General features: G+C 45.8%; 1 protein-coding gene across 1 annotated transcript in view; it reads right to left on the bottom strand.

The window, feature by feature from the left end:
• POFUT1 (protein O-fucosyltransferase 1) overlaps nt 1-12,354 on the bottom strand; it is a 148,533-nt gene that overhangs the window by 66,799 nt on the left and 69,380 nt on the right. Inside the window, exon 5 of the mRNA XM_044090349.1 lies at nt 9,434-9,626. Coding sequence (XP_043946284.1) covers nt 9,434-9,626 — 193 coding nt within the window. The remainder of the gene's footprint in view (nt 1-9,433; nt 9,627-12,354) is intronic.

Below are 12,354 nucleotides of genomic sequence, written 5' to 3'. Positions count from 1 at the left end.
GTCTAGCAGGTTTCTGTTCAAGTTGTCTGCCAGAGAGTTTAGGGAGCTTGGTAGGAATTGTGCTAGCAGGTGTGTATGCATGGCTGTGGCCATGTGCCAAAGGGTCATGGCAAGCCTGCAGAGAGGATAAGAGTGAGTCCATCCCGGCTTGTTGATATACCACATCACTGTGGTGTTGTCTGTTTTGATAAGTAGAGGCCCTGGGAAAAGTAGGGGTCTGAAGGAGGTCAGGACGTGCTGAACAGCTAGTATCTCTTTTTGGTTGATGTGCAGATGTATTTGATTTGGGCTCCAATGGCCCTGAATGCACCTGCTGTCCAGGTGCGCACACCAATCATAGTCTGATGCATCTGTGGTGAGGGTCTGGGTGGTGTGGGGTTGTGAGAAGGGAAGTCCCTTGTTGTGGCTGCATGTTGCTGCCCACCAAAGAAAACCTTTCCTTAGACAGTGTGTCATTGGTATGATAGTTTTCAGGTCTTGAGAGTGTTGACACCAAAGGTTTTTTAGGTACCATTATAGTTTCCTTATATGCAGTCTGGCACATGGAATGAATAGAATGCAGGAGGCCATGAACACTAGAGCTTGCAGGATTTTCCTTGCGGATAACTGGGTTCTGGTGGCTAGTTGAGATAAGCAGCTTGTCAGGTAGGCTTGTTTTTCCTGGAGTAAGGAATGCCATCTGGGATGCTGTGTCCAGGCTTGCTCCCAGGAATACAAATTTGTGTGTGGGGACTAGTTTTTATTTCTTTTCGTTGATGGTATACCCAAGGGAGGTCAGTAGGTCTTTTACAAAGGCCAGGTGCTGTAAAAGCTTTTGCTGACTGTCTGCCTGAATCAGGCAATCATTTTAGTAGGGGTAAATTTGAATATTTATTTGTCTTCAAAAAGCAATGGCCGGAGCCAGGCATTTTGTGAAAACTCTGGGAGCAGTGGATAAGCCAAAGGGAAGCACAGAGAAAGTACAGTTTTGTACCTACCATAAATGTACATGTCCGATAGATATGCAACTACAGTCATAACATATGGGTTGTCCTGCCTCAGGCAGCCCTCGGTCGGCCGGATTCCAAAGTCTGGGTCCGACGTCGGCTGATGTCGCATTTCTCTCTGACATCAGGGCGGCTGGAGTACATAAGCATCAGCCGACGCCATTTTCTTCAGTGTTTCCTGCCCCAGATGCCAGGTGCCCTCCAAGGAAGGCTGTAATCAAATTGGAAGAAAAAAACAGGACTCCAGACAAATAAATAAGCAATAAACAGATACACCATAACAGATATCCCCAGCTAAGAGAAACAGGGATAGGAGTGGACCCTAGGCATAGAGGGGTATGGAGGGAGGGAAAATCTGACTGCAGTTGCATATCTATCGGACATCTACATTTATGGTAGGTACAAAACTGTACTATGTCCTTCAAGAATGCAACTGCAGTCATAACATATGGGTAGAATACCATAGCTTAGCTGGGGAGGAGGAATGCTCTAGGAAAAAGATGGTGTGGCAATCAAACCCTGCAGGACTGCTGAAGCAAAGCCTGCTCTGGATCTGGAGTATAGAGGGAGATTGTAGTGTTTGGAGAATGTATGCACAGAGCTCCATGTAGCAGCTTCTAGAATGTCCTTAGTAGGCACCCCTCTTAAGAATGCTGTAGAGGTGGCTGTAGCTCTGGTGGAATGTGGTCTGACATTGGCTGGAACAGTCTTGCCATGAAAGGAATAACAGAATCTGATGCAATGTCCAATCCATTTTGAAATAGTCTGTTTTGAAATTGCTTTTCCTTGAACTGCAGGGGCGTAAGCTACAAAAAGTTGTTCAGACTTCCTACTGGTCTTGGTTCTGTCCAGGTAGTATCGAAGTTGTCTGTGAATGTCCAAGGTATGTAACAGTCTTTCCCCCTTGTTCTCAGGATTGGGGAAGAAAGCAGGCAGATGAATAGCTTGATTTAAAGAAACCCTAGATACCACCTTTGGCATAAAAGTAGGGTTGGTCCTTAGAGACCCTGTCTCTGTGAAAGATTATGAACGGTGGTATTGCCATTAGGGCCTGTAGTTCCGAAACCCTTCTTGCTGAGGTAATTGCCAACAGGAAAGCTGTCTTCCATGAGAGAAATTGCAAGTCGACTGAAGCTGCTGGCTCAAATGGAGGTAGAGTCAGTTTTTCTAGGACAAAGTTGAGGTCCCAGGCTGGCACCGGAGCCTTTCTTGGTGGCTTAATGTTCTTGATTCCCCTGAGGAATTGCCTTAACAAAGGATGTGAAAAGACAGGCGGATCAGTGTTATATCTAGCTGAAATAGCTGAAGCATGTATCTTTATGGAAGAATATGAGAGTCCATTCTGTAGCATATCTGCCAAATATTCCAGGATGAGTGGGATGTTCAATAATGATGCATCATGTCCCTTGCTGGTATTCCAAATGCTGAATCTCTTCCATTTTGCTAAGTAAACCTTTCTGGTGGATGGTCTTCAAGCCTCTGTTAATATCCGCTGAACTTCCTTGGAGAGAGATAGATTGAGGTTATTCATGGGATCTCCCAGGCTGTTAGCTGCAGTGTCTGAAGGTTTGGATGCACTGTTTTGAAGTTGTGTTGAGTCAAAAGTAGGGGCCATTGGGGAAGGGCCCACTTCTTGGTGTGACATATGTCCGTAGTAGTGGATACCAGTGTTGTCTTGGCCAGTCTGGAGCTATTAGGATCCCCTTGGGTCTCTGCTTTGATCTTTGGTAATACTGAGGTCATCAGTGGCAGAGGTGGGAATGCATAGATTTTAGGAAGTTCCAGTTGAATGAGAGAGCATCTATTTTCCAAGCTTGTGGATGGTATGTCCTTGAGCAGAATTTTGTAGATGATGGTTGAGGTGAGAGGCAAATAGGTCTACTTCTGGCCTGCCCCATGTCGAAGTGAGTTGTGTGAAGATCTTCGGATGTAACCTCCACTCGTGTGGATCTGTGAAATTCCTGCTTAGGCTGTCCGCCAGCACATTGTCTTTGCCTGGAACAAACTGGGATTGTAACTGTATGTTTAGGCTCAGTGATTTTTCCCAAAGATTCATTGTCAGTCTGCAAAGGGGGTAAGAATGGGTGCCCCCTTGCTTGTTTATATACCACATCACAGTGGTGTTGTCTGTCCATATCAGTAAATGGCCTTGCTGAAGTTGTTGTCGAAAGGCCTCGATGGCACGCATTACTGCCAGCATTTCCTTTTGGTTTATATGCAGATGTGTTTCCTTTGGAGACCATTGTCCTTGTATACATCTGCCTTCCATGTGCGCCCCCCCATCCAAGGTCTGAGGCGTCTGTGGTCATGGTCTGTGTTATCTGTGGTTTTTTGAATGACATACCTGTGTTTGCCTGGCTTACCGAGGCCCACCATAGGAATTCCTTTTGTAGGCATGGAATGAGCGGTATGGTTGTCTCTAAGTTGTTGCTGTGCTGAGACCACAGGCTTTTTAGGTACCACTGAAGCTTTCTCATGTGTAGTCTTGCTAATGGAACCAGGAGAATGCAGGATGCCATGTAACCCAGGGCCTGTAGGAATCTCCTTGCAGTCATCTGGGTGAGTTTTGCCAAACCTTTGAAATAATGAGTTAACTTCTCTTGCTTGTCTTCTGTCAGGTAAGCCATTTGAGAGGCTGTGTCTAATTTGGCTCCTAAGAAGATTATTTGCTGGGATGGTTGAAGTCTTGACTTTTGAAAGTTGACTGTGTATCCCAGAGCCTGAAGTAATCGTATGACATAGTTCAAGTTTAAGTTTTTTGTCAACATCAATTTGTCGTCTGCTTGTATGAGGCAGTCGTCCAGGTACAGGTAAATTTGGATCCCCTGGAGCCTGCAATGAGCAATTACTGAAGCCAGGCATTTTGTGAATACTCTGGGCGCAGTAGATAAGCCAAATGGCAATGCTGAGAATTGATAATGCTCTGGCCCTGCAAGAAATCTGAGGTATCTTCTGCAACTGTGTCTGATAGGGACATGCAGGTATGCCTCCTTGAGGTCCAGAGTAATCAGCCAAGACCCCTTGCCCAGCATGGGAAGGAGTTGCTGTAGAGTCAGCATTTTGAACTTTGGTACTATGAGAAAGGTGTTTAATGCGGACAAATCCAGTATCGGTCTCCATTGAGTTTCTTTTCTTGGAACAAGGAACAGTCTTGAGTAAAACCCCTGGCCTTGTTCTTGTTGTGGAACTCTTTCTATTGCTTTTATCCGAGCCAGCAGAGAAATTTGCTTGATAGCCTCTGCCCTCCGGTTTTGTGGTAGGCTTGGCATGCCTTGTTTTCTTGGTAAGGTATGAAAATGGAACCTGTAACCTTGGTCTATAATGTCCAAAATCCATTTGTCCTTTGTCAATCTGTGCCAATTGTCTGAAAACAGAGATAATTTTCCGCCCAAGGGAGCTTCTATTTGTTCCTTGGTAGGCGGAAGTAGAGGAAAGTCATTGAGATTGTGGCTGTGGGCAGGGGAAACCCCTGTGTCACTTCTTTGGTTTGCTGGCTGCCATTGTCGTCCCCTGTAAGGACCTCTGTATTGTCCTCTTCCTCGGCCACGTCTGTTTTTACCCCTTTGAAATTTTTCAGGATTAGGAAAGGACTAGTTTTTTGAAGGCCAATTCCTACTGAATCTGGGGGGCGGAACCTGGAGGAAATCTTTAACCGTCTGAACTGATTTTGCTTTTTCCTCGATGGATTTTAACACATCCTTAGCATTAGCACCAAAAAGCTCGTTCTTTTCCAAGGGTGCATCCAGAAGTTTTGCCTTAACATGATCTGGTAGAGGTTGTTCTTTTAACCATGCATGTCTACGAATGACTGCCCCTGTCATAGCTGCCCTACATGAAGCTTCCAGTGCATCATATCCACACTGCAGGAAGTGATTGCTTACTTGCTGAGAGTTATGTACAGCTTCCTGCAAAGACTTTCTGTCTAAAGGATCAGGAGACGCCAATGTTTTCTGTAAATCTTCTAACAGGAAATCCTGATATTGTAACATATGAAAAAGGCAATTCAAAGCTCTCATAGATAAAGTAGTGGAGGTGTAGACCTTTTCCCCATCTCTAATGACCTAGCTTCCCTGTTGGAGGGCAAAGGATTTTTAGAGGTGGAAGCTGAAACACCTTTAGGTCCCTGAGAAATAGTTTCCAAATCAACAGTATGGGCCCTGAATAAATGGGAATGTGTTTCTGGGACCCTGTAATACCTGTCTGGCTTGGCTGGAGCAGGAGGAAGAGAATCAGGGGTAACACTGGAGTCAGAATATAAATCATCCAAAACATCAAGCACAGGAGGAATAGCTAAGGGCCTGTGCTGGGGCTTTTTAAGGAAAGTTCGAAGGCACTTTCTGGAATCAGAATATTCCTGGCCTTGCCACTTGAAATGTTCCCTCATGGTATGCAGAACTTCCCCAAAAGAAATATCCTAAGGAGGGGAGGCAGAGGGGATGGAATCCTCTGCATCCGAGTCCTCATAGGTCTGGAAGAGCTCTTCCTGGCCATCGGAGTGGACAGAGTCCTCAGAATCTTCATCTGAAGGGATAGGGTCAGAGGGTTCAACCCGGGGCCTCTTATCAGAAGGAGGCTGGGATCCTCTCTCAGGATGGGCCTGTGAACCTCTAATCATAGAAATTAAGTCTGCGGCCATAGTCATGATTTGTGTCTCTGGAGTAGGCTGAGGTAAGGCTTTAGCAGTAAGATGCTTGGTCTTGCTGGCTGCCTTAGCCTGAGTGTAGGCCTTAATAGCCATGGCCATAGGAGGCCTGGCAGCTCCACGTGCAGGAGTGACCTTATCTACAGCAATGGTCTCAGGCATTTCCTCAGTTTCAGTATCCGGAGGAAAATCTATAACTGGCGTCAGAGTGGTATCCGGAATCGGAGTCGTCGGTAATGCGGTGTCTTCGGTTCGGAGAGGTGGAATAACCGTCTCAGGGGGAACCGGGGCACCAGCGGTAGGTTTTGGCGTGGAGTCGGAGGTAGACGCGGGCCGAGGATGTCGGTCCCGGTCTTTTCGTTTCTTGGGAGTTTGCGATGTCGGAAGTTCCGACGGCATTGTATAAGCAAATTTTTCACCGAAAAAATCTTCAGCGAACTCCGCCCGGCGCCTGAGAGTGCGCTTATTGACGCGAGCACAGGCTACACAGGCCGAGACATCGTGGTCTGGGCCAAGGCAAGGAAGACAGTAAGAGTGGAAATCCTTATGAGGTATTTGTTTACCACAAGAAAGACAATTGTTAACTTTTTCAGTAATTTCTGACATCGGCTGAGGCAAGAAAAGGTCCCCAACGGGGTACTTAGCTTTTTTGATGACTTCGGAATCGAAGAATACAGGAGCTGACCGACCGGCACTTGCGAACTGCTTCTGCTTCCGGCACCGCGGGGCAAGAAAGACTGAAGAAAATGGCGTCGGCTGATGCTTATGTACTCCAGCCGCCCTGACGTCGGAGAGAAATGCGACATCAGCCGACGTCGGACCCAGACTTTGGAATCCGGCCGACCGAGGGCTGCCTGAGGCAGGACAACCCATATGCTATGACTGCAGTTGCATTCTTGAAGGACATCTGAAAGTGCATAGATCCTGTCCTCTAACATGGATATTTCCTGCAAGATTCCCCGACTGGGATGTGTAGGTAGGCCTCTTTTAAGTCTAGGGTGGCAAACAAACATCCTTGGAAAGCATAGGAAGAAGCTGCTGGAGGGTGAGCATTTTGAACTTTGACACAGAATGGATAGATTGAGGATTGGGCACCAGGTGCCTTCTTTTCTGGGTACCAGGAAGAATAGAAACCTTGGCCTATCTGGTCTGCAGGGACATGATGTACTGCCCTCATGGAGACCAGGGAAAGGACTTGCTTTTTGGCCTCTGCCCACTGGTTTGGAGAAAGATCTGGGAACCCTTTTGGGGTTGGCAGCGTGTGGAAATAAAATTTTGTATCCCTAGGACACTATGTTGAGGACTCATCGGTCGTTGGTAATAGAGGCCCAGTTGTTTGCATGGAAGGAGAGTTTTACTCCTAGAGGCACAACCAGGTGGGCAGAGGTAAGGGGTGGAGGTGTTACGTCATTGTGAGCTCTTACCATAAGGGGGTGGCTTAGCACTCCCTATTTTTGAAGAGGAAGAACTCCATTGCTTAAATCTCTGCATTCCCTGGGATTACTGTCTGGGGGGGGGTCTGCTTCCCCTAGGTCTGGGCTGAGGTGGCCTGGAGGGGGCCAGAAAAGACCAGTGTCTGGAGGAGCAATGCCTACTGAACCTCAGAGGCTGGACCTGTAAAAAGTCTTTAATTGTCTGCATAGATTTAGCTTTTTCTTCCATCTTTTTTTAAGACCTCTTCTGCCTTGGTGCCAAACAAATTGTCTTTGTTCAATGGTGCGCCCAATAATTATGATTTGACATGGTCTGGCAAGGTCTGTTCCTTAAGCCAAGCATGCTTTCTAAGGACAGAATCAGTGACTGCTGCCCTGCAAGATGTGTCTAGGGCGTCAAAGCCACATTGCAAGGTCTGCTTAGTAACTTGGCTTGCAGAATGCGTAAGCTCTTGTAATTCTTTATTTTCTGCACAAGCAGGAAAGGAAGATATTTTTTGTTTGAGGAGTACTATGGTACTCTGCTGATATTGCAACATGTAGAACTGACAATTTAGTGCTCTAACAGCAAAAGTTGCAGAGGTGTATAACTTTTTTACCCTATCTGTCTAAAGCTCGGAAATCCCTGTCTGAGGGGGTGGGATTCTTAGCTGAGGTTGCTTCAATTCCTTTAGTTCCTTGGGAGATGACCTCTGGGTCAGCAGAAGGATTTTTGAAAAGGAATTTGTAAGAGTCAGGGGCTCAGTAGTACCTTTCAGGTTTCCTGGAAACAGGAGGAAGGGTGTCAGGAGTCAAACTAGATTCCAGAAAAACATCATCCAGGACAGGAAGAATGGCTAAAGGTCTGTGCTGTGGTAAATCTAAGAATTCCCAGAGTCTCTTTTTTGACAAAGGATAGTCCTGACATTCCTAATGAAAATGCTCCCTTAAATTATGTATGGTTTCACCAAATGAAAAATCCTTGGGTGGAGAGGCAGAAGGAATGGATTCCTCTGCATCAGAATTCTCATAAGCAGAGAGGGATTGCATGTCTTCATATTCAGAAGCATCAGAGTCATCGGACTCCTGTTCAGATAAAACTACTGGAGACAAGTCTCTCTATTTTGGAAGGGGTAGGCCGGCTTCCCCTAATAAGCATAATAAGGTCTTCCACCATTTTAAGCATTTGAGATTGAGGCATGGAAGCAGGTGCCTGAGCATGGGTCAGCTTTTTGGGCGCAGTTCGTATCCTGGGCCTTAGAAACTCTGTAGTTTTAGAGAGAACTGAAGACGCAAAAGAAGTTGTCAGTTTGTGTCAAGTATCGGTAGTGCGAAGAACTTCCTCAGAAGCTGGTGCCTGCTCAGCGGCTCTGGACCCATCCAAGGAAGAGACATCTGCAGGATCCTTAGTTGAAGAAGAGTCTCGCGGCATACTGGACTCCAAAAGGGTCTTGGTAGTGTCCTGCGAATCCACAGAAGAAGGCATCAGGGGCTGCGAAAGCACCTCACTGAGGACCGGAGAACTGACGACTAGCTTAACGGAAGCATTGTCACTAGTTTTGGACCTGTGCAGTCTCCGTCTTTATCCTTACGTTTTTTCAGAAGATTGGTAGTCGGATGGCTTACCGAAGCCATATCGGAATTTGAGGACCAAGAGCAAAAAAATCTAGCTACAATAATGGCCCAACGACATATAATTCTTGCATTGAACAAAGCACAAAAGCAACAGCGAGGGATGTCGCAGTCTGGGCCTAAAGAGGTGACATAGTAAGAATGGAAGTCTCGGTGTGGTATTTGCTTTCCACAAGTGAGACCATTGTTAGCTTTTTCTGACATCGGTTAGAGCAAGAAAAAATTATCCCCAATGGAGTACTTAGCTTAAGAAGACAAACTTCAATTCAGAAACGAAAACTCAGGTAGCGGCTGATGGGCACTCGTGCAAATTGCTTCTGCTTTGGGTTCCTCGGCAAGAAAGACTGGTATAATGGCCTCGGCTGCCTGATTTTATACCACTGATGACCTGATGGCAGTCCTGAAGCGACAGCAACCGATGCAGAACTACTAAGTCTCTGGTATTCGGACAGACTGAGGGCTACCCCTGGCAGGATAACCCAAGTGTGATGACTGCAACAGTGAAACAGGAAGAACATCTCACTAAATGCTCGAGAGCTGACAGTGACCATGTCCATATGCGAAGGTGGCAAACGTGATCTGAGGTATGGAAGGGGACTACAGCACTATGGGTAAAGGAGGAACTTGAGAGTTTGCAGCAGCCAAGAGCAGCAAAAAGCAGTCGAGTCAGATCAGAGGATTGGATCCGATCTCACATATCGAAGAATGAATGAAAACTGATATCAGATCTTTAGATTCTTTAAATCACACATGCTACTTACCCAGTCAGACCCAATCCTTAGATGAATTCCCAAATATGGGCGGACTAACAAGGAGCTAATGTGGCGCTCACCATCATCAACCATCTTATCTGACCACACAATATACTTGTGCAATGAACGGTGCTCCTCAGTCACGGGAAACTGTGCAGGTGCTCCAGGCAAAGCTAAGACCGGATGTTCTGTAGGTGGGAACCTGTGTTGGATGCGGAGAATTAAAAAAAGGAAGTTTTCTGTTAATGTTAAATCAACTTCAACTATGGAATAGCTGACAGAGTAACACAGCAATAGCATAAACTGGTTTGGCAGAATGAGACTGAATATACGTCATCAGATACATTGCGTTTCCACTAGGATTCAAAAAATAAATGACTGAATGAATGAATAAGTAAATAAAATTTAAAAAAATGTATTTTTTGCAGTAGTTCAAACCTACCCCCAGATTTGCATACATCAACTCCACAGTCACAAAAACCTTAACAGGAAAATCTAGGATTCAAATTAATCACTGCTGGCACACACTTAGAAAAGTACAGTTTTGTACCTACCATAAATGTAGATGTTCGAGTGCTAATACAGCTGCAGTCATAACAGATGGGTTCTCCTGCCGTCAGGCGGGTCCTCAGTCGGCCGAATTCCAAAGTCTAGGTCATCGCTTCTTCCCTGATGTCAGTGCGACAGGGGTATAAAGGAACCAGCCGACGCCATTGTCTTCAGTTTTTCTTGCCCCAGATGTCAGGTGCCCCCAGAAGGAAGACAATACATAAATTTGTGTAATAAAGCAGTGCAATATAATCAAAATACAGTAGTTGCAAGCAAATACATCATAAATGAATACCCCAATCAGGTTGTATGAGGATGTGTTGGCCTATAGGCCTGCCCCAAGAGGGGAAGGAGGGAGGGAAACCTGGACTGCAGCTGTATGAGCACTCGAACATCTACATTTATGGTAGGTACAAAACTGTACTATGTTCATCGTGCATACAGCTGCAGTCATAACAGATGGGTAGAATCCCAAAGCTAAGAAAGGGGTATTAGGCACTAGGTTGAACTAGGAGGAGCCAGGATGCCCTGCAAGACTGCAGTGGCAAAGCCTGCTCTAGTTTTGGAGTATAATGGTAGGTGGTAGTGCTTGGAGAAGGTATGCACAGAACTCCAAGTGGCTGCTTCCAAAATATCTTTGGTAGGAACTCCTCTGAGGAAAGTTGCAGAGGTAGCTGTGGCCCTTGTGGAGTGAGATCTGATGCCTGTAGGTACAGTTTTGTCATGAAAAGAATAGCAAAAGTGTATGCAGTGGGCTATCTATTTTGAGATTGTCTGTTTGGAAATTGGCTTTCCTTGAGCTCCTACAGCATAGGACACAAAGAGCTGTTCTGATTTTCTGAAAGGTTTTGTTCTGTCCAGATAATAACGTAGTTGTCTGTGGATGTCCAAGGAATGTAGTAATCTCTCCCCTTTGTTTTGAGGATTAGGATAAAAGGTAGTTAAGTGTATGGCCTGATTCAAAGCTACCCTGGATACCACTTTAGGCATAAAGGACGGGTTGGTTCGTAAGGAAACTCTGTCCTGATGGAAGATGATAAAAGGCTGCACAGCCATGAGAGCTTGTAGTTCTGAAACTCTACGAGCTGAGGTAATAGCCAGAAGGAAAGCTGTTTTCCAGGACAAATATTGCAAATCTGATGAGGCAGCTGGCTCAAAGGGAGGTAAGGTCAGTTTTTCCAGAATTAAATTGAGATCCCAAGCAGGTATTGGTTGTTTCCTTGGGGGTCTTAGATTCTTAGCCCCTCTGAGGAACTGTCTGAAGAGAGGGTGAGAGAATAAGGGTGGATCAGTGTTGTATTCTGCAGAAATGGCTGAGGCATGGATTTTGATGGAGGAGAATCAAAGTCCACTGCTTAGCAGCTCAGCTAAATACTGTAGTATTTGAGGTAAATTCAGTTTTCCAGGATCCTGGCCCTTTTTCTCATTCCAGACACAAAACCGTTCCATTTTGTGGAGTAAGCTTTTCTAATTGACGGCCTTCTGGCCTCCAAAATGACATCCTGCACCTCCTTGGAGAGTAGGGTCTGTTGTGATGCTAAGGAATCTTCCATGCGGCTAGATTGAGTGTTTTTAGCTGGCTGTGAAGAGTTTTGAAGCTGTGCTGAGTCAGAAGAGGAGGCATTAGAGGCAGGGTCCATGGTGGGGAATGCGTCAGGCTCCTCAGGAGTGGGTACCAGTGTTGTCTTGGCCAGTCCGGAGCAATGAGAATCATCTTTGGTCTGTCTGCTCTGGTTTTCAATAGAACTTTGGGCAGCAGAAGAAGAGGTGGGAAGGCATAAACTGTCATTGATGTCCAACTGAAAGAGAGAGCGTCCACTCTCCAGGCCTTTGGATGAAAAATCCTTGAGCAGAATTTTGTCAATTGGTGATTTTTGTGGGAGGCAAAGAGATCTATGTCTGGCCTTCCCCATGCTTGGATTATTTCTGTAAAAACTTTTGGATGCAACTTCCATTCGTGTGGATCTGTCATATTTCTGCTTAGGTCGTCTGCCAGCGTGTTTTCCTTGCCTGGCAAGTACTGTGCTTGTAGTTCAATTTGTAAGTCCATGGCCATGTTCCAAAGTGACATGGCCAGTCTGCATAGGGGGTATGAATGTGTTCCTCCCTGTTTGTTTATGTACCACATAACTGTGGTGTTGTCCGTTCTTATCAATAGTTGACCTGGTTGCAGAAGGTCCTTGAAAGCTATAATAGCATTTATTACTGCTAGCATTTCCTTTTGATTGATGTGAAGGTGCTTTTCTTTTTGGGACCATTTGCCCTGAATGCACTGATCTGTCATGTGCGCCCCCCAGGCATAGTCAGAGGCGTCTGTTGTGATGACTTGATTTGCTTGAGGCTTGCTGAATGGAAGACCTGTGTTTGTTTGGCATGCTTGA

Source organism: Protopterus annectens, chromosome 12.part0 (assembly GCF_019279795.1).
Source record: "Protopterus annectens isolate FY-2018-M chromosome 12.part0, PAN1.0, whole genome shotgun sequence".
Lineage (NCBI taxonomy): Eukaryota > Metazoa > Chordata > Ceratodontiformes > Protopteridae > Protopterus > Protopterus annectens.
The sequence above is the reverse complement of the archived record's forward strand: the minus strand, read 5'-3'. Positions and strand labels throughout refer to the sequence as shown.